Consider the following 27998-nt stretch of genomic DNA (forward strand, 5'->3'; position numbering starts at 1 on the left):
GGCCCCCGGGTCGATAAAGTGCTGGGCCTAGTTCGTGCAAGTCTTCACCACACACTTCGTCACCAGCCAACGATGCCCCAGAACAGAGGAAAGCATCTTCGGAGTGGTCCAAAGAGAAGGAGAGTCTATTCGGGGCTACATCAAGCGGTTCAACGAAGCATGCTTGCAAATACCGCGGTTGGACCCCGCAGTGCAGCTCGCGACGGCCAAAAGAGGGGTGACGCACAAAGAGTTCAAATGGCACATGGTGGCCAACCATCCCGCGACCGTGGCCGAATTCCTCAAACTCGCGGATAAGTTCATGAGGACAGAGGAAGAAATCAACCAACGAACCGAAAGCGGGAACGAGAAAAGAAAGAGAGAAGGCGAGCTCCCCAACCCGGTGAGTAGAAAAAACCCGATCCGGGAGCCGAAGCCGAACCAGTCCTTCCGGGACCCCTTAGCAGTTCGGACGAACTACACGCCGTTGAACACGAGGCGGACAGAGATCTTAATGACGATCAAAGACGCTCCGTACGTTAAGTGGCCACCTCGCCTGAAGGGAAATCCGAACGATAGAAACAAGAATTTGTATTGTAGTTTCCATAGAGACCATGGTCATAGCACCGAACAGTGTAATAACCTCCGGGATGAGATAGAGGGACTCATCCGTCGCGGATACTTGAGAAATTTTGTACAGCACAGCAATAACAATAAAGCAGGTCGGCAAGGGGAGAAAGAAAAGGATGCACCCGAGTCTAGCAACAGACCTGCCGAACCGTTGCAGAAGCAGCCTCCGGAACAGAGGCCAGTTCGGGGAACCATCCATGTAATAGTGGGAGGATCCGTAGTAGCGGGGTGTACTTCGGCAGTAGCCCGGACTTCAGTTCGCGAAGTGGCCCTCGAAGAAAGGAACCCCCCAAAGAGGCCAAAGACCGAAGAGCCAATCTTTTTCACGGAGGACGACGCGCGAGGAGTCCACTACCCCCATGATGACGCGCTTGTCATTAAGCTAAGGATTAGCGATTTCGAGGTTAGGCGCGTGCTCGTAGATTCGGGCAGCTCAGCGGACATCCTCTTCAAATCGGCATTTGACCAGCTGCAGTTAAAGAGGAGCGAGCTGAAGCCCGCGAACACTCCCCTGGTAGGTTTCAGCGGAGAGGAAGTTAGGCCCCTCGGGAAAATAACTGTCCCTGTGGAAGTCGGCACATGACCTTGTGCGGTCAGACTCAATCATGATTTCCTAGTAGTCGCGACCCCCTCCCCATACAATGCCATAATAGGGCGGTCGATCACGCATGTCCTACGGGCGGCGGTCTCCACCTACTATTTGGCCATGAAGTTCCCTACGAACTTCGGTATAGGGGTAACGCGGGGCGACCAGCTCGAGTCCCGCAAGTGCTACGTTGCCGCCCTAAAGGGAAAAACCAAGACGGCCGACGACCTCGAGCTGGAGCGGCCGGTGGAGTAAGGTGAGGAGCGAGCTTCGCCCACGGAGGAAACAGTCGCAATCCAGGCTTCAGCTACGGACCCAGCTCGCACACTAAGCATCGGAGCTTCCATCGAAGATCCCCTACGAGCCGAACTGGTAAGTTTTTTACTCCAAAATTTAGATATTTTTGCCTGGTCCGCGGCCGACATGCCCGGCATTAGCCCCGGACTGATAACTCACAAGCTTAATACTGATCCTGTAGTCAGACCCGTTAGATAGAAGAAACGCAACTTAGCCCCAGAACGCTGGAGAGCGGTCGACGAGGAGGTTGAGAAGCTCCTCGCAGCAAACTTCATAAGGGAAGTCCACTACCCGAGCTGGGTGGCCAACCCGGTGTTGGTAAAAAAGGCAAACGACAAGTGGCGAATGTGCGTCGACTATACCGACCTGAACCGAGCTTGCCCGAAAGACTGCTTCCCCCTCCCCAGAATTGACCGCCTAGTGGACGCGACCTCGGGAAACGAGTTGCTAAGCTTCTTGGACGCCTACTCAGGCTACAACCAAGTTAGGATGGACCCATCCGACGAGGAAGAAACCAGCTTCATTACCGAGTTCGGCCTGTATTGCTACAAAGTCATGCCCTTCGGACTAAAAAATGCCGGGGCAACTTTCCAAAGACTTGTAAATAAGCTATTTCGGCCCTTGATTGGTACGAAGATAGAGTGCTATGTAGACGACATGGTCGTCAAAACTCAGTTTTCACAAGAGTTAATACAAGACTTAGATTCTGTTTTCCAAATCCTGCGACACTTTAGCATGAAGTTGAATCCCAAGAAGTGTGTCTTCGGCGTCACCTCGGGCAAGTTCCTAGGCTACATTGTCAATCGGCGCGGTATTGAGGCCAACTCGGACAAAGTAAAAGCCGTTCTAGATATGAAACCACCTCGGAAAGTAAAAGAGGTCCAGAGGCTAAACGGCCGCATAGCCGCTCTAAGCCGCTTCTTATCCAAGTCACCAGACCGCTGCCTACCCTTCTTCAAGGCAGTCAAAGGCAAAGGGTTCGAATGGACCCAGGACTGCCAGTTCGCGTTCGACGAACTAAAAGGTTACCTCGCTAGTATACCAACCTTAGCTCGGCCCGAGGTGGGCGAGGTCTTACAACTGTACCTCTCGGCGAGCGACGAGGCGGTCAGTTCGGTACAATAAAGGAAACAGACCGGGTCCAACGACCCATATATTATGTTAGTAAAATTTTGCAGGGAGCAGAGGCAAGGTACCCGGAGATAAAAAACTAGCATACGCCCTAGTAATAGCAGCTCGGAAACTCCGCCCGTACTTCCAGGCTCATACAGTCATCGTCCTAACTGACAAACCTCTCAGACAAGTTTTACTCAAGCCCGAAGTCTCCGGTCGACTGACGAAATGGGCCATCGAACTCAGCGAGTACGATCTCCAGTACAAACCGAGAACCGCTATCAAGGCCCAAGCTTTGGCAGATTTTATCGCCGAGTGCACTTTCAGCCACGAAGCCCCACAGGTCGAGCCCGAGGTCCCCATTTGCGGCGAACCCGGAGCTCCTGAGCCCATAGAGTTCGAACCCAGTGAAGTAGCATCCAGTGTGGCATCTCTCCTGATCAGGCGAAGAGCGAATTGGGATGAGGAGCCCTGGATCCTTCACGTGGATGGTTCCTCGAACCGGCAGGGCAGCGGAGCTGGAATAGTCTTGTGCGGCCCGAGCTGTTACAAGGTGGTAGTTCGACGAAGTCTATCCCGAGCTGTTACAAGGCGGTCAGTTCGGCGAAGTCTACCCCGAGCTGTTACAAGGTGGCAGTTCGGCGAAGTCTACCCCGAGCTGTTACAAGGCGCAGTTGGGCGAAGTCTATCCCGAGCTGTTAAAAGGTGGGTTAGTTCGGCGAAGTGTGCCCTTGTTCCCGCCTAGGCTTGACCCCTTTTGCCGAGCTGTCGTTTCTGCCACGTGTCTCATAATAAAGAGGTCGGGCCAAATTTTCCTTCATCAATTGCCCCCCACTCCTTGCACCGAGGGCCTTGCCATGGTGCGGGGAGTTTTCACGAGGTGGTTGTAGATTTGTCCCGTCCTTCAAACCTTCACTGTATGAGACGCTTTTGCTAGGGTTTTTTCAGTTTTCGAGAAGGCTGGAAACGTGCCTTACTCAAGAACGCTGGTGGTTGTGACCGTGCGTTTTAAATTTCAAACCAACTCGCGCCGCTGGGACGTGACAGCGGGTCATTTCAAAAAGGCACGCCACTGCTGTACGTACGTCATCGACTGTCAGGGAGACGTGCGGCGCGTCAGATTCGAAAAGACGCGTGTCGAAGCGACGTCGGTTTCAAAAAGACGTGCTGACGTTTCGCTTTTTTCAGAAAGACGTGCGCCAATCACGTCTCGACTTTAAGGGTTGCAAGGTTGGTAAGAATGTGGGCCGTCGGATCGTCTTCAGTTTGCACGGTCGATTCTTGGTTACTGTAGCTATAAATAGTGGGGGACCCCGGTTGGTTTGTCACTTTTGCGGTTGTCTATCGAGTTCGCGTCCACCCTTCCAACTCGCGTCTGTCTCTTCCAGCTCGCGTCAAGGCTGGTTATAAAGTATTCACGGTTCTTTAACTTGTTCTTCAAACTTTCCGGTGAGTACTTTCTTGAATCTATCTTTTCCCCAATGTCTAGCTTTGATAGCTCAGACGATTCTTCGAGTAGGGCCGACACAGGTTCCACCAACCGAGCCGTGTCCCCAGACTGCCTCAGTGACCCCGAGGTGGAGCTTGAAGACTATGAACTAGTGGGCCGAGTTGCTTCGGGCAATTTGGCGTCTACCTCCCGCCGAGGTCGGATGCTAGACAGGTTTGGTCCTTCGACCATGACGCCTGAGGGGCTTCAATCCATACTTCTGTCCTACAATCTTCCTGGGGGGTACACCTATTTCATTCCTTCGGGTAGCTTTCCTTGGGTACACGGTCCCGACGAGATCGTGATTTTTCGAGAGCAGCTCACCGCAGGGTTGCGACTTCCTTTCCATCCCCTCCTCGTCGAAGTCATAAACCACTTCAGTGTCACCATTGGCCAGCTTCATCCGAACTCTATTCGGAACCTGGTGGGGACGATATCCCTTTTTTGCGAGCAGAATTTCCCCTTGGACTTAGAGATATTCTCCTCTATCTTGATGCTCAAGAGACAGGCGGGTCCTCTTCCTGGGGGGAGACGGGCGTATTACCTTACTCCTCGCCAGGGTTTTAAGCTTCTGCACGATCTCCCTAACAAGGTCCCGGCGTGGAAGCGGAACTATTTCGGCGTGCGAATTGCACAAGGATGGCCCTTTCAGACCGGGTGGGGTGAGGCCGCTCCCGACTCGGGCGTAAATCTTGATAAAGAGACGGTGAAAGGTCTCCGGCAGTGGGCACGACAAGGCTTAAAGTGCCACCACTACTTAACGGAGGCTAAGCTTTTTGCAGCCGGCCTGAGTTCGGGTAGGTTTCTGGCTATGCGGTTTCTTGCTTGCTCTGTTCCTTCATTTTTTCTGATGTCGAACTCGTTCTGCAGGTGTGATGGATGCAGAGAGAACTCGCGGTGGGCGTTTGTTCCAAGGTATGAAGAGGAGGAAGCGGGTCGCCAAGCGAACTCGTACCGAGCTGCCCCTGGATGAGGAGCCCCAAGCCCCAGACCATACGACAGAGGATCTGCCCAGGGAGCCCGAAGTGACTCCACCGGTGCACGAGATTGCCGGGGCACCTTTCGCTGAAACCACTCATACGGGCGCTCCTGCGTACTCAAGTGCTCCTCACTCCGGGTCTGCTCATACGCGGGCTGGACCCTCAGGCTCGGGAGCTCAAGGGGAGTTTAGGAGTATGTTAATGCCGAACTACGCTCTTCAAAAGAGTAGGGATGCTACTTTCCCCGAGGAGGTTGCGGCGTGGACCGATCTTCCCTTGAATCAGGTCACTTTCCGCGCCGTAACACATGCCATGGTGGTAAGTGAGATTCCATCTTCCTTTTTTATTCTGTTGCTTCTGCTGTTATTTGCTCACTTGTTTCTTTTGGTAGGTGAATTCTTCAATTCATGCCTTGGCTGCCCAAGTGGAGAGGAGCTCGCGACAGGCGCGAGCTGCTGAGGCTGCTGCTCATGCGGCTGAAGAAGCCTTCCGTGCTACAGAGGCAAATACCCGGGCTGCTGAGGCGGCTGCTTACGCTGCTGAAAAGGCTGCTCGCGTCGCGATGGCCAGACAGGCGAGGTCTCAGCGTGACGCTGAGGCCATGGGGGTAGTTGTCAAGCACATGGCGGACTTGAAGTTGGATTTGCAGCATCAAGTCGAGTATCTTCAGGAGGACATTAGGGAGAGAACACAGATTTTCTCCCAAGGCATTGAAGACGCCAAAAAGAAGGCAGTTGAAGACTACATTGCCTCCCCGCGTTTTGACGATTTGATGGTGGACTCTTACAGGAGGGGGTTCAAGTTGAGCCGGAGGATGATCCGGAATACATACCCCGACCTCGATGTAAGTGCCATAACCACTTCGCGCATAACTCAAGAGATGGCCAATGCTGCCGATGGCGAGTCGGACTCTGAAGGAGAGGCAGGGCCTTTGGGTGTTGTTGAAGTGCCTTCCGATGGCGAAGAAGTGGCTCCGGGCATGTAAAATTTTTTTTTTTTTGCCAATGTACGATTTCTTGCAATGGAGTGTCTTTTTCCCTTGCTCATCTTCCCTGAGCTGTTTCTTTGCCGGGTTTTTAGATTTCCGTGGTCTTTTATGCCGCGAACTGATTTTTTGCCGAGCTGATAATGTGCTGAAGTTCCTCGGCTTGCCTTGTGGCACGGCCTGATTTCGTCCACTTCGCTAGGTGGTTTATAGGTAGTATCGCCTCAAGTTCACGATGTTCCACGTTCGGGGTACTCGTTTGCCTTCCAAGGTTTCGAGTTCATATGCGCCCCCGAGCGCCGTTTTTACTTTATAGGGACCTTCCCAATTAGGTCCAAGCTTGCCGATGCCGGGTTCGGGCACCATAATTTTCCAGAGGACCAGGTCGTCGACTCGAAAGCTTCGTTGCTTTACTCTGCTATTGTAGTAGCGGGCTACCTGCTGCTGGTATGCCGCTGTTCGGATGTGCGCGAGGTCCCTTACCTCGTCCAGTAGGTCGAGGTTGGTGCGTAACTCGTCTCCGTTCGTCCAGTCGTCGTATGTTTCTAATCGCAACGTTGGTATTTCGATTTCCGCCGGGATCACCGCTTCAGTGCCGTAGGTGAGGTTGAAGGGGGTTTCTCCCGTGGCTGCTTTTTCGGTCCTTCGGTGAGCCCATAAAACACTTGGTAGCTCTTCGGCCCACAATCCCTTAGCACGATCCAGACGTGCTTTCAGTCCGCGCAGGATGGCTTTGTTCATTACTTCCGTCTCACCATTTGCCTGTGGGTGCGCGACTGACATGAAATTTTGCCGAATCCCCATGTCCTGGCACCACTCTTGGAACTTGATATCCTCGAACTGTTTGTCGGTGTCGAAAATTAGAACCCGAGGTAATCCGAACCAACATACTATGTTCTTCCAAAAGAAGTTCTGTATGTTTCGGGCCGTAACAGTTGCCAGAGGTTCGGCTTCTATCCACTTCGTAAAATAATCTACCGCAACAACTAAGAATTTTCGCCCGCTTGTTGCTGGTGGGAATGGCCCGAGGAGGTCGATGCCCCATTGTGCAAAGGGCCACGGGCTGGCGAGGTATTTGAAGTCGGAGGCAGGTTGATGGTGGATGTTAGCGTGCTTCTGACACTTGTCGCATTTTCTGACGAGCTCGACAGCTTCTGCCTTCATCGTTGGCCAGTAGTATCCTTGTCGAAGTGCCTTTTGGGCGAGTGCTCTGCCCCCCAAGTGTTCACCGCACAGGCCTTCATGAGTGTCACGGAGTACAAACTCGGCTTTGGTAGGTCGCAGGCACCGCAAATAGGGGAGCGTGTATGACCGTCGGTATAACCGTTCGTCTATTATGACATATTTGGCCGCCTGGTGCTGCACCCTTTTGGCGGCATTGCGTTCTACAAGGAGGGTTCCGTCTATCAGGAAGCTCGCGAGTGGATCGATCCAGCTCGGCTCTGCTTCTAAGATGGGAGCGACCTCCTCTGTCCCCCCGAGAATACTAGGCCGAGGTAAGTCCTCTATGTACACAGTTCTCATATTGTTGTGACTCGTGCTGGATAACCGGGACAGGGCGTCGGCCCCAGTGTTTTTGGACCTCGGGATTTGCCTGATGATGTGTGACCGGAAGTTGAATAGGGCTTCTTTTACTTTGGCCAAATATGCGATCATGGAGAGATCGCATGCTTCGTACTCGCCGATAACTTGGTTTACCACGAGCTGAGAATCGCTGCAAATGACCAAGTGTTTTGCCTTTAACTTTCGCGCTCCATCATTATTCATTCATGGAGAATAGGGGATGCCAATTACAAACAAAAATGGACTTGGGTGGTGAGAGATGGCGAATAAGAAAGAGAAGGCAAAATTGGGTTTCTAAAATATTTGCATGGGGCGGTAATGGATTATGGAAGGATGTATTTATCCCGGTAGTTAGAAAATCCGAGGATAATTTAATAAATTCATCAAAAATTCAGGGGTACTTTAAGTATTTTAAAATTAATTGTAACATGTCTCAAGGCCCAACGCCACGCAGCCAATAGATTGCCATCACGTTGCCTATTGCTTCACGTCTCATACATTCTTGGTCTCTAGAAACTCGTTCACATGCCCCGTCCACAGCGCGACTTCACGCGAGCCGTAAGACTGAACAAGTGAACGTAGTTTATGTTTATGACAGTCGGCGGGTTTTCCTCGTATTATGACCACTCCTTCAGTTGATGGCTGAATTTTTTCCCCTCGATTTCAAAGTTCCAAGAACGACAAAAACAGATAACGAATCGACGATAGACGGGTCACGTTGTTGCAAATAATCATGGATAGACAGACAGGCTCACACACTCGACACACTGCTTCACGTCTCATCCACTCTTGGTCTCTAGAAACTCGTTCACATGCCCCGTCCACAGCGCGACTTCACGCGAGCCGTAAGACTGAACAAGTGAACGTAGTTTATGTTTATGACAGTCGGCGGGTTTTCCTCGTATTATGACCCCTCCTTCAGTTGATGGCTGAATCTTTTCTCCCCGATTTCAAAGTTCCAAGAGCGACAAAAATAGATAACGAATCAACGATAGACGGTTCACGTTGTTGCAGATAAGCATGGATAGACAGACAGGCTCACACACTCGACACTGCTGCTCTTCTTGTCGTAGTCGTTAGAGTTGAAGAGTCCTGGTCGGAGCTCCCTCGATGAACACGTTGGCATCTTGTTACTAGAGCTTTTTTATTTGTCTTCCTCGCTTTCTTCACACTCCTTTGGCGTTGCGGTTTAACCTCACAATAGTCAATCCTGAAAAGGAAAGCCCAGCAGAAAAGTTACCTTTGCGGGATTCAGGAGATCATTGAAACGACTGAAACGCTTTAAGTATTGGTTTTCTTTGTTCAGGGTTCTGGGTTTTGTGAGTTGTTTGTTGGGGTTGCTGAAGAGTGGTGGGAATGGCGGATAAGGATGTTCAGTTTTTCATGGAGAATGGAGAGGATGAAGAGATAGAGGAAAACAGGGGTGATAGTGATGGTAGTGGCAGTGATGTGGAGGCAGGGGAAGAGAGTGAGAAGGGTAATGAGAGTTCGAATTCGTCTCCTTTCTTTTCTCAGCAGTGGCCGCAGAGTTACAAGTGAGTTTGGATTTCCGTTATTTGATAACTTCTTTTATGGTTTCTTTTGGAATTCTGTACTTCTTGATTAACACTTTGAGCATTATTCGAAGGTATGGATAAGTGGAGATAGGCTATCAGTCTCCGTCTTGTGTTTTACGTGTAAGGCAATGAGTATGATCTCGACTACATGGGTTTTGATAGCAGGATTATTTTCTCCTGTTGTAGCTCTGTAGTGTTAGAGGATGACAGTTGATAGCGAGTGTTGACGAATTCCCAGAGTGGCCTTGAATTTGTTGCTGAAAAGCAATGTTTATTTCGTTGATTGATCTGGAATTGGTTTTGAAGTTTTCTTGACCTGCAGCATAATGGTTTCAATGAAGGGGATTGGAGTTGCCTATCCACTCCATCTAGTTCCTTCAAGTCTTTGAAACGTTTATGCAATCTAATGAAGCTTTCATCTTAATAAAAGCTGTCTTTTTAATATGTTCTCCTATTGATGTGTCCCATTATTACTGTTTGTTATTTTTCCTGAAATAGCGCTTGCATTTTCTGTTCTGTATATTTGATTAAGACCTCTTTTGTTTTCATCCCGTTGGGTTATTCAGTCTTTTGCATTCTCACTAGGAGGAATATCATATATAGTATTTGAAAACTCTCCTTTTCCTGCTTATTTCTCTAGCATAGCTATTTTTTTGGGGCCTTCCTACATGATCATGGTTTAACTACTCATACGTAATTGTATCTGCCAGGGAATCTACTGATTCTTACACAATTACTGTATCACCGAACTTTGCAATCCTTCGTCGTGGACCTATTATTAGATATTCAAGTTTTGACCTCCATACTACAAGTAATTTGGACCTTGATGCAAAATCTCCTCTACTATCTGGTGTTGAAAGATTGTATCAGAGAGAAGACACAGACACAAACTTAAGAACTGAATCATTGTGGTCAGAAGGGAAGGTTTCCTTGCATCAGCAGCTTACTGGGGAAGTACCCATTGGTCATGGATGTAGCCTTACCCAGACTGTCTTCAATGGTAAGTTGCATTGGCCTATTCTTCTAACAACTCCCACTAATAATTTCTTAATACTAATTTTTGTACATGGTTCTAAAATTTCTAAGAACTGCAACTTGGCATTAGAAGTTTGGTATACAACTCCTACTAATAATTTCTTAATACTAATTTTTGTACATGTTTCTAAAATTTCTAAGAACTGGAACTTGGCATTAGAAGTTTGGTATACAACTACTACTAATAATTTCTTAATACTAATTTTTGTACATGGTTCTAAAATTTCTAAGAACTGGAGCTTGGCATTAGAAGTTTGGTTTTCACTTAGAATTTGGATTTTTTTGGGAGCATGATACTTATTTGTAAACTTCGAAATTCAAAAATATTACTTTTAAGGCATATCCTCTCTTTCTTTTCCTTTTAATTTTTCTGAGAAGGTTTCTTTTTTGTCAGATGGATATAAACAGATATTTTCACAAAATCTCCTGTAAAGTTTCCTTATGGTGAAATAATTTCCTTGATTGAGAGTTTTCCTCTTTGTTGCAACAGGAGTGAATGTGTTGGCTGGTGTAGGGCTTCTTTCTACACCGTTCACAGTGAAAGAAGCTGGTTGGGCAAGCTTGGCTCTGCTGGTTCTTTTTGCTTGTATTTGTTGTTATACAGGTTTCCTCTTGAGATACTGTTTTGAGAGCAGGGGAGGTATCTTGAGCTATCCGGATATTGGAGAAGCTGCCTTTGGAAAATTTGGACGCCTCTTCATATCTGTGAGTTGTTACTGTAATTCTTAGCTTCATACTTCTCTACCTTTTTGTCAATCTAAAAGGATCTCTCAGCCTTCATTTCATTCTTAACTTTTCCAATGATAATTACTGTATTCCCATTCATGCTAGATTAAACTGTCATGTTTCACGGATATACTTTTACCTTTTGAATTTAGCATGCAAGAGTAGCTATTGGACACATGTTTTTTCCCCTTCTTATATTGTGGGCTTGCCATGCAAAGTGGTTCAAGAAAATAACTTCAGGCCTATTAATTACTTGTGAAATTCTTCTCCTGCTTGAAAATTACCCAGAGGAAAATAGTGTTGACCTTGAAACTGAAATGCTGCAAGATTTAGTTTTTCTGACTCAATTGGCCATTAGTTTTATATTTTCTGATGCAGTTTCAGTTTTGAATTTGATGCAGATTGTTTTGTACACAGAGTTATATGTAAGTGGAGCACACATTCCGTCATTACTTGTTCTTTGAACCACCTGCTTATAAACCTTCAAAACAAATTTATCAGTTTTTTTTTTTTTTTATTCTTTCTTCCATGAATGCAGTCGTATTGTGTCGAATTTATTATCTTGGAAGGGGATAATCTTACAAGGCTATTCCCTGGTGCTTCTTTGGATTGGGCTGGGTTTCATATTGATTCCATACATCTCTTTGGACTTCTAACTGCTCTCATTGTTCTGCCAACTGTTTGGTTAAGGGATCTCCGTGTCATTTCTTACCTTTCAGGTTGGACACATTTCTGTGTTATGTGGTTCCTTTTTTTATGATTTTAAGGAATTGTATAATCTCGGAATAAATTTTTGTCTAATTTTCCTTTATTTGTTTATTCTTACAGCTGGAGGGGTGATTGCAACACTTTTGATACTTCTCTCAGTTGTTTTTATTGGTACAGTGGATGGGGTTGGGTTCCATTCAACTGGTTCATTGGTGAAGTGGAGTGGTCTCCCATTTGCTATTGGGGTATATGGGTTTTGCTATTCTGGACATTCGGTGTTTCCAAATATTTACCAATCGATGTCTAACAAAAGAGAATTCAACAAGGCATTGATAGCCTGGTACAAGACTTTGAGTTCTCATTGTTGCATAAGAGGCATATTCTTCTTGGTTTTCTCCACTAGAAGGCCTTATATTCTCTTTTTTGTGCAGCTTTCTCATTTGTACTGCAATATATTGGGGTGTTGCAGCCATGGGATATCTCATGTTTGGTGAAGCCACATTGTCTCAGATAACTCTGAATATGCCAAAGAATGCATTGGTTTCCAAAGTAGCAGTATGGACAACTGTGAGTATTTTGTCTAAACTCTATCCCTAATCATTCTAATATCTAGTTTTCTTCTTTTTGCTGTCTGAAATTTCCTGTTTTTTATTTTAAGATTTCAATGTAATTTCTAAACTTGATTCTCCTGCCTTGTTTACAGGTTATCAATCCTTTCACAAAATATCCTTTCAATTGCAAGTTTTCCAAGTTATTTCTAGAATTGAGAAATGAAATTGATACATCATTATATGAGTTTTTACTTTAATTTGCTTCCTTGACACCCAACAAATATGCCTTGTTGATGAATCCATTGGCCAGGGGGTTGGAAGAGCTGCTTCCTGTTGGAGTCTCTAATAATCCCTGGTGCTTTATTATGCTAAGAACAGCACTTGTCTTTTCAACTGTTTGTGTTGCTTTTCTTCTTCCATTCTTTGGTACGTATTGGAAGTCAATATTAAAAGAAAATATACCTGTCATCTTTAATTTGAAAGTGTGAACTAAAGTGAGATATAGAATTCATTATATACACAAGCATATCTGTATTGGTTTACTCTTCATTTTAATAATGTCATTATGGGCCTTGTGAAAATGATTGTTAGGATACAATGGGTGAAAAGGTCAGCAAACACATTGCCTAATGCCTTAGCCAAACTAAAGTTACTTATCAAAAAGAAAGTACGCCTGCAAACTTGATGTGTGGCTCATTGTGACACTAGCAAGTGCACTAGCCGTTCAAGTAATAAAGTAGTGAGTGAAGTATCGTTCCCACGAGGATTTAGGAAACAATTACCAATACTAAATTGAACATTTCTTATCTGATCAACAAATAAATCAAAACTCTAATGAAAGCTAAGAAATCCTAAATTAAAATCTATCTAAATCATTGATCCAATTGCCTTCAATTCATGTTAGAAGAGTAAGCAGTAAATGTCAATCTCAGAATTCAGCAATCTATCAATTTGGATCATTCGAATGAATCATGATTGAGCCTTGGTTTGGTGAAACCCCAAGGTCATGAACAGCCTCTCTCAAGCGCATGTTCATCCTATGCATGAGTGACGGTTCTTCTATCTCTAGCAAGAATCTAATCCCCATGCATGCATTTCTTCAAACACTTCTAAGGCATCAATTCAAATCTGAATTGATCACCAACTGAATTGTGCAAGTTATCTCTAACCTTGCACTCAATTCAGTTCTTGAATAGTAGATCTGAATTCCTAGAGTCTCTCTCAAGCACTCTAGAAATTCCAAGCTGTAGATTAATTCGCCCAATCTGAAATTTGCAGATCTGAATTCTCTTTCAAGCAATTCAGATCTTGCAATCTCAGATCTGAGAATTCAGATCTGAGTTTTGAAGGTTAGTTGGCCGAATTGATCTGCAATCACACCCTTATTCAAGAAACTTCAAGTACAATGCATGATCATTTGAATGAATCAAAAAGAATTAGATTGCTGAACTGAAATTTTACAAGCTGAAATACATCAAGGAAGAATGGAAACAAGGAGAAAGAAGAAAGAACATATAACTAAGAAACTGAATTCAAATCAAAAGAGAATGAAACTACAAATGATTTATTACAAAAAATCTTTGAATCACAATCCCTCAATTCGAACTCACCTTCTTCTTCTAGCTTGCTTGTCTTGAACTTCCTTCAGCCCTTCTTCTTCTTCTTCCTTGCGCCTAGCCTTCTTCTCTTCTCTTCTCTCAAGGTGGCTGAACCTCTAAGAGTGGGAGAGCCTTTCTCTCAAGCAATTGAACAACTTTCTCCCCTCCTAGAGGCCTCCTTATATAGTTTTTCAAGGGGGCTCTTGCCCCTTCTTGAAGCCTCTAGAATGGGGTGTATTACACCCCTCATGAACCTTCTAGAGTGCTCCCTCCTTCTCTTCAAGAAACTCCTAGAAGTTGCCGCCCCTAGCTCCCTTTGGGCTGCTATTTGGGCTACAACTTAGCTTGCTTTTGAGCTCATGTGGGCTACACTCTAGGCTGTTATTTGGGCTAAAAATGGGCCTTCCTTGCTGGGCCGAATTCTCCTCATAGCTAGGCTTCTTCCCTTGGATTTTCCAAAGAGTTTCACTTGCTCTTCTTGGGCCGAATGAAATTCTCTTGCTCTCATGGCTGGGCCGGGCTGAACTTGATAAATTTTTGGGTTTTCTTTTCTTGCTTTTGCCTTCTTTTTGTTGATTTGGCTCCCCCTGAAATCTTTCTTGCAATCAAGCTAAAATACGGCAAAAATTTAATTAAACCATTATAAAATTTCATGCAAAAACCTCATAAAATATAGATAAATTGTAAGTTCATCAAATACCCCCACACTTAAGCTTTTGCTTGTCCTCAAGCAAAGACATCAGCCATAAACTTAACATTCCCCCCTTCTGTTCTCACCATTTACCTGGTGAACTTTTTAAGATAGAAATGCATTGAGTAGTCGGGGAACTTTTGTAAGTGCTTAACTCTTATTCTTGTAAATTACCATTTAAGATATGTATCAGATCCGAGGAAAGGAGAATATGAATTTCATCATAGTCTAGCCTTCACTCCTAATTCATATATAAATCAGCTCTTTAATTGTCAAGGTTAATAATCAAATTTCACTGAGTTTCACATCTGTAACTAAATCTCAATGAGAGTTCAACTTTAGAGTGCCCCTTTGAACCTCGATTGTCACCACAATTACTTATTTCTAAGGGTGAGTGCATTTTATGCTCCATCTCACCTTTTTTTTTTTTTCTTTTTTTTCTTTTCGGTGTGAGTGCATTTTATGCTCCATCTCACACTTTTCTCTCTTTTTTTTTTTTTGGTGTGAGTGCATCTTATGCTCCATCTCACACTGGTCACTTGTTTGAGGTAGGTAAATAGGACTCATGTTCTAAGCTGCTAGTTTTACTATTCAGCTCAGAATAGCGGAGTCAATTTGGGCTTTTGTCCTTCTTTGCAATTATTGAACCTCAAGAATTAGCACTTCAGATGTGCACTAGCTCTCTTGACCATTAACAATGAAATCAAGGGCTTCCATACACATGAAGGAAGTTAGGGCTAGTCATGCTGAAAGGCATATTCAGCTCCCCTTTTCTCCTGCATAAATCAAATTGGGTCATTTACAAGAATAAAAACTTAACAAGTACATCAGTCTCCCTCAACTCATTGAATTCCTTCTTAAAAAAAATCATCAAATAAATAGTAATGAACTTGAGGGGTTCCAGTCTTTTTTTTTTTTTTTTTTTTTTTGTGATGTCATTGCTTGCATATGTGTGTTGGGGTGCATGAGGTGCATGGTTTCAACCCCCATACCCTAGCCTCGGGCTCACTCCCCCACACTTGAGATGAACATTGTCCTCAATGTTCGTAGTGTTAGGGAGTCACACTTGCTAGAGCAAACTGAAGAAAAGAAAATGATGAACTGAGTCCTTAAAGAATTGGAATTTTGAGAAAAAGATCTTTATTTTACTAACTAATATTCTAAAAAGATAAATGACAAAAAGATTCCTTAACTTGTTCATGAGCAAGCATAAGAGATTATTGGTTATCTAGATAAACAGTGGATGGAGGGGGTACAGTACTGCCCATTAAATATGGTTTCAGGCGCTGACCATTTACTTTAAACGTGCCCTGAACTGGGTGGGTGAGTTCTATAGCCCCATGGGGAAAAACCTGTGAAATGGTAAAGGGTCCAGACCACCTGGATCTCAGCTTACCTGGAAACAAGCGGAGACGGGAATTATATAACAATACCTGTTGGCCCACATAAAAGTCCCGTCTCAGCAAGTTCTTATCATGCCAGTTTTTTATTCTTTCTTTATAAACTTTGGCATTCTCATAGGTGGTAAGTCTGAATTCATCCAATTCATTCAATTGCAACCGCCTTTTAGCCCCTGTGGCCTGAATGTCAAAATTTAAGAATTTAAGAGCCCAATAGGCCTTGTGTTCCAATTCAACTGGTAAATGGCATGCTTTACCAAAGACCAATCTGTAGGGGGACATGCCAATAGGTGTCTTAAATGCAGTTCTGTATGCCCATAATGCATCATCTAATTTGATGGACCAATCTTTTCTGGTGGATGCTACAGTCTTTTCCAGAATTCTTTTGAGTTCCCTGTTAGCCAACTCCACTTGGCCACTGGTTTGAGGGTGATAAGGGGTAGCTAATTTATGTGTAATTCCATATTTCTGCATTAACCTCTCAAATTGGCTATTGCAGAAGTGAGTTCCCCTATCACTAATTATAGCTCGCGGAGTGCCAAATCGGGAGAATAGCTTCTTTAGGAAGTGTACTACCCTTCTTGAGTCATTTGTGGGTAAAGCCATGGCTTCTACCCATTTGGATACATAGTCAACTGCAACGAGGATGTACTTATTCCCAAAAGAATTCGGGAAAGGTCCCATGAAATCTATACCCCAAACATCAAAGATTTCACAGATTAAAATATTGGAAAGGGGCATTTCATTCCGTCGGGAAATGTTTCCCGATCTTTGGCATTTGTCACATGTGGACACATACCGATGGGCATCTTTGAAGAGTGTGGGCCAATAAAAACCTGATTGCAAAACCTTGGCTGCCGTGCGACTAGCTCCAAAATGACCTCCTGCTTCTTTATCATGGCAAAATTGGAGTACCGACTCCATCTCCTCCTCGGGGACACATCTCCTTATGATCTGATCTGCACACAATTTATACAAAAAGGGTTCCTCCCACAGATAGTATTTTACATCAGAAAAGAATTTCTTTTTCTGTTGATATGAAAGGTTAGGAGGAAGGACTTGTGCAGCTAGATAATTAGCAAAATCAGCATACCAAGGATATGAGTATTTCTGTATTGAGTACAACTGCTCATCCGGAAATTCTTCTCGAATGTTGCTGGTTATCTCCTCTTTTGAGCTTACCGTGTCCAACCGGGAGAGATGGTCAGCAGCCAGGTTTGCAGCACCCTTCAGGTCTCTAATCTCAATGTCAAACTCTTGCAATAAAAGGATCCACCTGATCAGTCTTGGTTTTGAGTTTTGCTTGGTAAGCAAGTGCCTTAATGCCGAGTGATCTGTGTGGACAACAACCTTGGATAATATCAGATATGAACGAAACTTATCAAGTGCAAATATTACTGCTAACAGCTCCTTTTCTGTGGTGGTGTAATTGAGTTGGGGTCCAGTCAAGGTTCTGCTAGCATAGTAAATTGGCTGAAAATGTTTGTTCATTCTTTGTCCTAAAACAGCTCCTATAGCAAAATCACTCGCATCACACATCAATTCAAATGGGAGGGTCCAATCTGGTGCTATCATGATAGGTGCATGGATCAATTTGTCTTTCAAGATGTTGAAAGCATGAAGACATTCAGTTGAAAATTCAAAAGGCACTTCTTTCTGAAGCAAGGTAGATAATGGCTTGGAAATTTTTGAGAAATCTTTAATAAACCTTCTATAGAATCCGACATGTCCTAAGAAACTTCTCAAAGAACGAATAGATGTTGGGGTTGGTAATTTTTCAATTGCCTCCACCTTGGCCTTGTCGACTTCTATACCTCTTTGAGAGATCTTGTGTCCAAGCACTATGCCTTCTTGCACCATAAAATGACATTTCTCCCAATTCAACACAAGATGTGTTTCTTTACATCTAGTAAGCACCTGTTCCAGATTATTCAAACATGCATCAAATGAAGAGCCAAAAACTGAAAAATCATCCATGAAGATCTCAATAAATTTTTCAACCATATCAGAAAATATAGACATCATACATCGCTGAAAGGTTGCTGGGGCATTGCATAACCCAAAGGGCATCCTTCGGTATGCAAAGGTTCCATATGGGCAAGTAAAAGTGGTCTTTTCTTGATCTTCTGGTGCAATTGGTATCTGGTTATACCCTGAATATCCATCCAAGAAACAATAATACTCATGCCCGGCTAGCCTCTCCAACATTTGATCCATAAATGGGAGAGGGAAATGGTCCTTCCGGGTGGCTTCATTTAATTTTCTATAGTCAATACACACACGCCATCCGGTAATGGTTCTAGTAGGGATGAGTTCATTTTTCTCATTTGGAACAACAGTCGTACCCCCTTTTTTGGGCACAACTTGCACAGGGCTTACCCAAGAACTATCAGAAATAGGATAAATGATCCCAGCATCTAACAACTTAATTATTTCAGCCTTTACCACTTCTTTCATGTTGGGATTCAGGCGCCTTTGGGGCTGAACGGAAGGCTTGCTGTCCTCTTCCATCAAAATTCTGTGAGTGCAGATTGATGGATTAATGCCTTTGATATCTTCTACCTTCCAAGCTATAGCATTTTTGTGTTCCCGCAGCACTCTTAATAATTTTTCTCTTTGTAAGGGATTCAGTGCTGCGGAAATTATCACGGGGAGATCTGATGGTTCCTCAAGGAAAGCATACTCTAAATGGGATGGTAATTGCTTCAGTTCAAGGGTGGGGGGTTCTTGGGGTGATGGCTTACCTGATGGTCCGGGCAATTTGCCTAAGTTCTCTAATTTAAGAAACCCCTTTCCCTTGAATTGAGGCTTATCATTCAGGTATGCTATCATGAGGTTTATTTTTTCATTTTCTGTTTCTTCAAGTTCTCCCTGCTGGAGGCAGAGTTCAAGAGGATCAGTTATTCTACTTACCTGGAAGCATTCATCAATTGTCAATTCAATGGCATCAATCATAAAACAAGAATCATCACTAGAGGGTGCATGTTTCATAGCATCAGACATTTTAAAAATTATCTCCTCATCTTGTATCCTAAGGCTGAGTTGTCCTTGTTGGACATCAATCATTGCTTTCCCGGTAGCCAGGAAAGGTCTCCCTAGGATAAGCGGGACCTCCACATCTTCTTGCATGTCTAACACAATGAAATCAACTGGAAAAATGAATTTGTCAACTTTAACTAACACATCTTCTATGATCCCCCTAGGATGTCTAATGGATCTATCAGCCAATTGTAATGCCACTCTAGTGGGTTGGGGTTCATTCAACCCCAATTTCTTGAAGATAGAATATGGCATTAAATTGATGCTAGCTCCCAGGTCACATAAAGCTTTTTCAATTTTTAAACTGCCAATGGTACAAGGAATAGTGAAACTCCCTGGATCTTTGAGTTTCTGAGGCAGCTTGTTCAGAAGGATAGCAGAACATTCCTCATTTAATGCAACTGTAGCCACATCTCCCAGTTTCCTTTTGTTTGCCAATAATTCCTTCAAAAACCTTGCATAGTGTGGCATCTGGGCTAAAGCATCAGCAAAAGGAATATTAATATGTAAACTTTTAAATATTTCAAGAAACTTACCAAATTCCTTCTCCAATTTTTGTTGCTTCAGCCTGTTAGGGAATGGAACTTGTGGTTGTTGGTGCATCCCTTGTTGTGCTTTTGGTTGTTCCGTCTTCTGTTGTCTGGTTCCAAGGCTTGTTTCTGCCTTGGGTTCAGCCCAATTCTTCTTTTCTACCTCAGGCAACTCTTTTCCACTTCTTAAGGTAATAGCTTGCACCTGCTCTCGTGGATTCACTTCAGTGTTGCTTGGAAGAGTTCCCGGCAGTCTGGAAGAGATTAATTGTGCCAATTGCCCCACTTGGTTTTCCAGGTTTTTGATTGAGGCTTCCTGGTTCTGGAACCTAGTTTCTGCACCTGCTATAAATTTTGTCATCAGTTCCTCCAAATTGGATTTCGGTTCAGGCTGATGATAAGTCTGGTGGAACGGCTTGGAAATATGCTGATTTGGCCAGGACTGGTTTGAATGTCCCCTCCATCCTGGATGAAAAGTATGGTGACTCTGGTAACCCTGCTGTCTTGACGAATTGCTGACATAGTCAACTTGTTCAGTAGATGGTCTGAACTGATTGCCAACTTGGCAGTCTGTACTGATGTGGCCTCCCCCACACAATTCACAATTAAGAGGCTGCACATGCATGGCAGCTATCTGCATTTCATCTATTTTTTTACTGAGTGCTCCTATTTGTGCAGCTAGTGCTGTATAAGTGTCAACATTATGCAAGCCTTGCTGCTTCCTAGTTTGAGTCCTTTCCGAATGCCATTGATAATTGTTGGCTGCCATTTCCTCAATAAGTGCATGGGCAACCTCAGGAGTTTTATTATTTATGGATCCTCCGGCTGCAGCATCTAATATGGTCTTATTTGAGTCAGTAAGACCATTATAGAAAGTCTGCACTTGCAGCCAAATGGGGAGGCCATGGTGAGGAACTCTCCTTAACAGCTCCTTGTATCGTTCCCATGACTCATATAAAGATTCCCCCTCTTGCTGGAAAAAAGTAGTGATGTCATTCCTCATTTTAGCAGTTTTAGAAGGGGGAAAATATTTAGAGAGAAAACGGCTGGCCATTTCGTCCCATGTGGCTATAGATCCTGCCGGTAATGAGTTCAACCAAGCTTTGGCTTTATCCTTCAAAGAAAATGGGAATAACCTCAGCCGGATGGCATCATCACTTACCCCATTGTGTTTGAAGGTGTCACAGATTTCCAAGAAGTTAGCAATATGGGCATTCGGATCCTCATGGGCCATACCACAAAACTGAACCGTATTTTGTATCATTTGGATTATGGCCGGTTTAATTTCGAAGTTATTGGCAGCAATAGTTGGCCTGATAATGCTGGAGACAGTCCCGGTGAGGGTAGGCTTGGCATAATCCATCATAGTTCTTTGTTCAGCCATTTCTTGTGCTTCTTGTCTGACTTGCTTAGCAACTCTCAAACGGACACGGAGAGTCCGTTCAATCTCTGGGTCGTAAAGGATCTCTTCCAGTTCAGGTCTGCTTGTCATAAACTGTAAAGGTCAAAGCAATAAAAATGCCAATATTCACAAAAGAAAATAAATAACTAATCCTATCACAATGAAAATGTAAAGTGAAGTATTGGAATACAAAACCTACATCCTATCATGAATAAATGAAGCCGATTATACTAAAAGCAGATTTAAACCAATCATCTTATTCAAGGTTCCTTTATCTACATCCATCGATTGCAACATCTGAATTCAGACCCAATTTAGATCTGAGTTCAGATCTACAAGTCTTTGGTATTGTTAGTCTAGAGAAATTAATAAATAATAATTCAGATCTGAGCTGGATATCTCATACACAGTCATTGGTATACACTACAATATACATCCATTAAGGTTGGAATCAATTCTGTGATGCTTTAGGGCTGAAATCAGATCTGATCTAAAAAAAAAATTTAAAAAGATCTGAAATAAACTAAAACCAGTCCTGAGTTAGGCTTGGGTTAAAAACTCTACAATTGAAGCTCAAACCTGTATAGCTGATGCATATCAAACACTTGCTAAGACCTGAAAATTGGGTCTGCAATGTTTGGTATTGCAAGCTATTCGGCCCATACAACTTTTGTAGAAATCTGAAATCAGGTCTGCTAACTGTTGCACTATAGCAGCCCTGCTACAGATCTGAATGCTAAAAGAAATACTTGGAAAGTGCTAATTTTTCTTAAATATCTGAGGCATAACAATTATTCAATCCAAACATACACCTCCTTAGCTAATGTAGCTCGGTTACAAGTGGGTAAAGCCAAGAATTCAGTCCACCCAGAATTCATAGTATGCTCTGTATCAGTTCAGTCCTCACATCATATCAACTGAATTTCAGATTTGAATTTCTCTCATTCCTTGCTATCCATTCACCCTTGAGGCAGGTTGGATGTATCCTAGGGTGGATTGGGGTAGTGATGGCACCCAATTCACCTCAAACTTGCATCGGTTCAGATCTGAGTTCAGAGGAATTCAGATCTGAACTGAGCAGATCTGTAACAGCAGAATTCAGATCTGAACTCAAGTCTGAGTTTGGATCTGAATTCTCAATTGCCTTACCTTCAGTTATTGCTACCAAATTGTTTTTTTGGGGAATAGCAGAAGTGCCCTAGGGTGAATTGGGGTGGTGATGACACCCAATTCCCCTCAAAATTTCATCAGTTCAGGTCTGAGTTCAGAGGAACTCAGATCTGAACTGTTGCAAATCTGCAATAGCAGAATTCAGATCTGAACTCAGATCTGAGTTCTGATCCGAATTCTCAATTGCTCCTCTGGTTGTTCAAAAGATCTCCCCCTTTTTTTTTTCATTTGTTTTTTTTTTCTTTTTGTAATGAAAGAAAAGAATAATAAAATCTGAAACACAAGCAACTCTTTTCGGCTGAGTGCTGCAGATCTGAAATCTGCTGATCTGAGTGCCGAATGCAACTCAGATCTGCAACACTCATCTTTATGTGAATTTTTTTCCTTTTTTTTTTTTCATTTTGAAGGGAACAACACCAAGATTGAATAGAAATCAAATATGCCTTTATTAAAATGAAACTGAAACCAAAAAAAAGAAAGTAATCTACTTAAGAAAGAAGAAACATAACTACAGTAGTACAGCAGTTGCAGTCCAAGCTGAAATGAAAAAGTTAGCAAATTAACCCAACTATGAATGCAATGCTGAATGAGATCAGATTAAGAATGCTCAATGTTTCCTAATATTGCTTCTATAAATCCCCGGCAACGGCGCCAAAAACTTGATGTGTGGCTCATTGTGACACTAGCAAGTGCACTAGCCGTTCAAGTAATAAAGTAGTGAGTGAAGTATCGTTCCCACGAGGATTTAGGAAACAATTACCAATACTAAATTGAACATTTCTTATCTGATCAACAAATAAATCAAAACTCTAATGAAAGCTAAGAAATCCTAAATTAAAATCTATCTAAATCATTGATCCAATTGCCTTCAATTCATGTTAGAAGAGTAAGCAGTAAATGTCAATCTCAGAATTCAGCAATCTATCAATTTGGATCATTCGAATGAATCATGATTGAGCCTTGGTTTGGTGAAACCCCAAGGTCATGAACAGCCTCTCTCAAGCGCATGTTCATCCTATGCATGAGTGACGGTTCTTCTATCTCTAGCAAGAATCTAATCCCCATGCATGCATTTCTTCAAACACTTCTAAGGCATCAATTCAAATCTGAATTGATCACCAACTGAATTGTGCAAGTTATCTCTAACCTTGCACTCAATTCAGTTCTTGAATAGTAGATCTGAATTCCTAGAGTCTCTCTCAAGCACTCTAGAAATTCCAAGCTGTAGATTAATTCGCCCAATCTGAAATTTGCAGATCTGAATTCTCTTTCAAGCAATTCAGATCTTGCAATCTCAGATCTGAGAATTCAGATCTGAGTTTTGAAGGTTAGTTGGCCGAATTGATCTGCAATCACACCCTTATTCAAGAAACTTCAAGTACAATGCATGATCATTTGAATGAATCAAAAAGAATTAGATTGCTGAACTGAAATTTTACAAGCTGAAATACATCAAGGAAGAATGGAAACAAGGAGAAAGAAGAAAGAACATATAACTAAGAAACTGAATTCAAATCAAAAGAGAATGAAACTACAAATGATTTATTACAAAAAATCTTTGAATCACAATCCCTCAATTCGAACTCACCTTCTTCTTCTAGCTTGCTTGTCTTGAACTTCCTTCAGCCCTTCTTCTTCTTCTTCCTTGCGCCTAGCCTTCTTCTCTTCTCTTCTCTCAAGGTGGCTGAACCTCTAAGAGTGGGAGAGCCTTTCTCTCAAGCAATTGAACAACTTTCTCCCCTCCTAGAGGCCTCCTTATATAGTTTTTCAAGGGGGCTCTTGCCCCTTCTTGAAGCCTCTAGAATGGGGTGTATTACACCCCTCATGAACCTTCTAGAGTGCTCCCTCCTTCTCTTCAAGAAACTCCTAGAAGTTGCCGCCCCTAGCTCCCTTTGGGCTGCTATTTGGGCTACAACTTAGCTTGCTTTTGAGCTCATGTGGGCTACACTCTAGGCTGTTATTTGGGCTAAAAATGGGCCTTCCTTGCTGGGCCGAATTCTCCTCATAGCTAGGCTTCTTCCCTTGGATTTTCCAAAGAGTTTCACTTGCTCTTCTTGGGCCGAATGAAATTCTCTTGCTCTCATGGCTGGGCCGGGCTGAACTTGATAAATTTTTGGGTTTTCTTTTCTTGCTTTTGCCTTCTTTTTGTTGATTTGGCTCCCCCTGAAATCTTTCTTGCAATCAAGCTAAAATACGGCAAAAATTTAATTAAACCATTATAAAATTTCATGCAAAAACCTCATAAAATATAGATAAATTGTAAGTTCATCAAAACTCATCTCCCCATGTCAAAAAGTAGAAATGCCCTACTTCAACTGCTAAATCTTTGTTAGTGCTATGTTTTTCCATTAGGAGCAAGTATAATTGCCTAATTGGTTCTCCCAAATCTGTTTGGCTATGTCATGGAATGACAAAGTCCTACTTATCTGAGGCTGCATTGGATTCAAGAACCACTCCAAAATAGTGAGATTATATTGGTCTCACTTCTTTTGTGCCGGTACCTCTTCATTAGGCTTTTGGTGTCTTTCTTGTTAGATAACCTAACTTCCCTTTTCCTCCAGTATATATCTTCATTGATTGTGGCTATTCCAAAACACTGGTTCCATCTAGCCAAATCATGGTGATTAAGAGGTAAGGAACCTATAGTAGGTGAATATGTAGTAATTAGAATGAACATATCAATGCTCTAAATAACATAAAAAAGGGTCATATCACACACCAACAAGATCAACAACAGACTTCATGCACCCCAAGGTTAGGGCTGACATCATCAAAACACATCTCTACTTGTGTAAAAACACACTACCCATCACTTGGATTAAAGAGGAAATATGCTAGATACAAAAACATGCTACTCATCACTTGTATAAAAACATGCTACTCATCACTTGTTAGATCAAAGTGGGGGATAAGAATTCTAAATACACAACTTAGCAAATGTGTAGCAAAAGAAAATTTTAAATTTGAGGCTTATCATAAATGGGGAATTCATAAACTGCTAGGAGGGTAAAACTGAGTCCTTTGTGGATCATATTATTATTTTAAATCTATTTACTTCCAATTCCTTCCATGTATACTTGAGGTGGAAGGTTAATGTTGGCCAACATTGAATAAGGAGATGGTTGAAAATTTAGAGAAACCTTTTGAGATGGGGGGAATCAAAATGGTCGTTTTCTCTATGGAGAAATCAAAAACTTGCCTGATAGCTACGTGGCGTTCTTTTAGGAGTTTAAGGATGTTAGAGTTCACAAAATAGGGGTATTTTGGTCATTTGAGTTTATCTATTTGAGAGTGAAAAGTCTGTTTTATTCAAGTTTAAGTTGTGTGTCCCATCACTTATGAGGGACAATATTGTCTTTCTTGTAACTAAGTTTATTTCACATAAATACAAGTGGGTCGACTTGAGAGGACATATTTTCCTCTATTGGCCAAATCCTTCGTCTTCTTCTTCTTCTTCTTCTTCTTCTCTACTTTAACCTAGAACTGAATAGGGTTTTCACATGGTATTAGAGCAATAAAATCAGTTTCCTTTTCTTTCTTTTCTTCTTTCCTCATTGCCCTTTCTTCTTCTTGGGTTCGCCGCCAGCCATATCAACTCTCTTCGATTTTCTTCTAACCTGAGTGGAAGCTCGACAAGAGGCCAAAAAGGAGTGGTCATTTTGTGGTTTTGGAGGTGAGCATGCCTCCAGTTGCTGTGGTGGTGGTCGTTGAAGTGGTGTACTAGATGCCCTCTATTCTGTGATACGAAATGGGCTGTTTTTTGACAGGTATGAACAATTTCTTTTTGCCCAAGTAATGGACTGCAAATGTTGTGTTTTGGCCTAGAATACTTTTCCGTGGTGGTGTGAAGTGATTAGAATGCATATCAGTCTCGTTTTCCCTTGTTTGTACCTGGTATGTGCGTTGAAAGTAGGGTTTTCAATTGTTGAAGTTCACAACAGCAGTGGTGTGGTGGTGTTTGTACTGTGTTGAATAGTGTGTGGTTGATTCTGAATAGTTGAAAGTAGAAAAACCTTGTGTTGCGTGGTGGTGTTCACACTGATTTTTGTGGTGGTTTTCTTACCTCTTGTAAGGTGAGCGGATTTGGTTGAAAATGATGTTAACCGGAGATGGTAGTGACAACATAACTGGTGTTATGATCTCCCTAGATTATCTAAATGTTCAAATGACATCTATTAAGCTGAATGGTGAGAATCATGTACCATGGGCCAAGTCAGTGGAGGTGTTCTTAAAGGCCAAGAAGGTAAAGCATGTGAGAGAAGAAAAACCTTCCTCTGACTCTCTAGGGTTTAGTGACCGGGAGCAGGAGGATGCTAAAATTATGACATGGTTGTGGAATAGCATGAAACCAAAAATTAGTGTGAATTTTATGTTCCTAGATACAACTAAAGAAATACGGGATCATGCTAAGAAACTGTATTCAGGCAAGACAATACAACTAGGGTGTATCACTTGTGCCAAGAGTACTTTAATTTGAAACAAGGCAGTCAAAGCTTGGAGGAATACTATGCAAGTTTGAGAAATATCCGAAATGAGCTTAATGTGTATCATCCTTTGACACCGGATGTTCAGGTTCAGCAACAACAACGTGAGCAACTTAATGAGATGAGGTTTCTGGTGGGTTTGAAGGCTGAATATGAACTTGTCCGAGCACAAATACTGGGTGGATCTGCTCTTCCCTCACTTGAAGAAGTGTTTGCCCGTCTTAGGAGGACATCTATTGAGTCTACAGAGCATTCTTCTCTCTCAGACAGATCTGGTTTGGTAAGTGACTAGAGGGGGAGGTCGTGGAAATAGAGGTGGTGGTGGTGGTGGCTATGGACTTCCAGGTAACCGTGGTGGTCCCATGTTTAACCATGCTGGTGGCCGGACTGGCGGTTGGGACTCAGGGGGTGGTCGTGGTAAAGGAAGAAGTAATGCCCCTAGGAAGTGTACATACTGTGGATTAGAAGGCACAGTTAATTTTTGCTATGATTTATACATGGTCCACCCAACACTTGGGCTAACCATGCTGTGATTAGGGGTAGTGGTATAGCTAGTGAAAGTCAGCAAACTGACCCGATCTTCTCCACATCTACTGGTGCTTTTGGGAAGGAGATGGTGAGTGTACCCTGTGCAATATATGACCAGTTCCTTCAGACATCTTCTCAACATAACACAACTACCCTTGCCCATTCAGGTATGGCTTGCTTGGCTTCCAAGCCTTCACACTATATCATTGACTTTGGAGCCTTGGACCATATGTTTGGGACTCCAGATGTATTTTCTTCACTTTCTCGGTCCTCTACATCTCAAACAGTTACTCTTGCTAATGGTTCTACATCTCCCATTTGTGGTGTTGGTGATGTCGATCTCTCCTCCTTATCTTTCTGATAGGCCCCCAATTAACCTTACGTATGCTAGGAAGAGGAAAGGGCAACAATCAGTTAAGGGGGGGGGGAATAATTGAACACATGGGACTTACCAGCTGGGCATTTATAAAGGAAGCCATAAGGGAATAAGAAGAGTCTTGGGGCATTTATAGCTATGTCAGTTATGAATAAGAAGAGTGTTGGGCATTTATAATTAGGCCAGATGGGCATTTATGGGGGAGGAGTCTGTTATGCTATCAGAAGCGTATAAGGGTCTTTGGGGGATGGGGAGGGGTATGTTTTTTTTTGGAGTGAAGAACATTTTGAGTGTTGGGAGAGCCGGCGGTCTCTCGAAGAACCGACCTACTGTTAATGTTTTCCTCTGAATGAATACCAATTTCTTTTTATCCGAGTTGTGGCGTTCTTGCCTTGTGTCTAAGAATTGTGTGTGAACTTTTCGGGACATATCAGTGGTATCAGAGCCCGTCTTTCCTCGGCCATGGTGACAGTTAAGGAAGTGGCATCGCAGGTGGAGGGATTCGAAGAACGCTTGTCTTCTCTGCATTTTGATTTGCATCTGGAGATGGATGGCTTACGTAACGATTTTCAGCGTCTCGAT

At 43.2% G+C, this 27998-nt stretch overlaps 1 protein-coding gene and 1 non-coding gene across 4 annotated transcripts in view; both read left to right on the forward strand.

Annotated features, from left to right (window-relative positions):
- The first annotated feature begins 8379 nt into the window (after positions 1-8379).
- LOC148869902 (Transmembrane amino acid transporter family protein) overlaps positions 8380-27998 on the forward strand; it is a 54252-nt gene continuing 34633 nt past the window's right edge. For all 3 annotated transcript variants that reach the window (XR_016106720.1, XM_088967946.1, XM_088967947.1), the window contains exons 1-9: positions 8380-9157; positions 9889-10178; positions 10704-10918; positions 11341-11364; positions 11478-11658; positions 11768-11987; positions 12079-12214; positions 12351-12368; positions 12477-12624. Coding sequence is in view for 2 of the 3 variants with exons in the window: in XM_088967946.1 (XP_088824072.1) it covers positions 8979-9157; positions 9889-10178; positions 10704-10918; positions 11341-11364; positions 11478-11658; positions 11768-11987; positions 12079-12214; positions 12351-12368; positions 12477-12624 (1411 nt within the window). In the remaining variant the exon portion in view is untranslated. The remainder of the gene's footprint in view (positions 9158-9888; positions 10179-10703; positions 10919-11340; positions 11365-11477; positions 11659-11767; positions 11988-12078; positions 12215-12350; positions 12369-12476; positions 12625-27998) is intronic.
- LOC148869903 (small nucleolar RNA R71) lies at positions 20356-20462 on the forward strand. Its single transcript, XR_016108559.1, has one exon. It is a non-coding gene; the product is annotated as a small nucleolar RNA R71 (small nucleolar RNA).

The sequence above is a fragment of the Nelumbo lutea genome, chromosome 2 (genome assembly GCF_056320005.1).
Source record: "Nelumbo lutea isolate HS-2025 chromosome 2, American lotus-T2T, whole genome shotgun sequence".
Taxonomy (NCBI): domain Eukaryota; kingdom Viridiplantae; phylum Streptophyta; class Magnoliopsida; order Proteales; family Nelumbonaceae; genus Nelumbo; species Nelumbo lutea.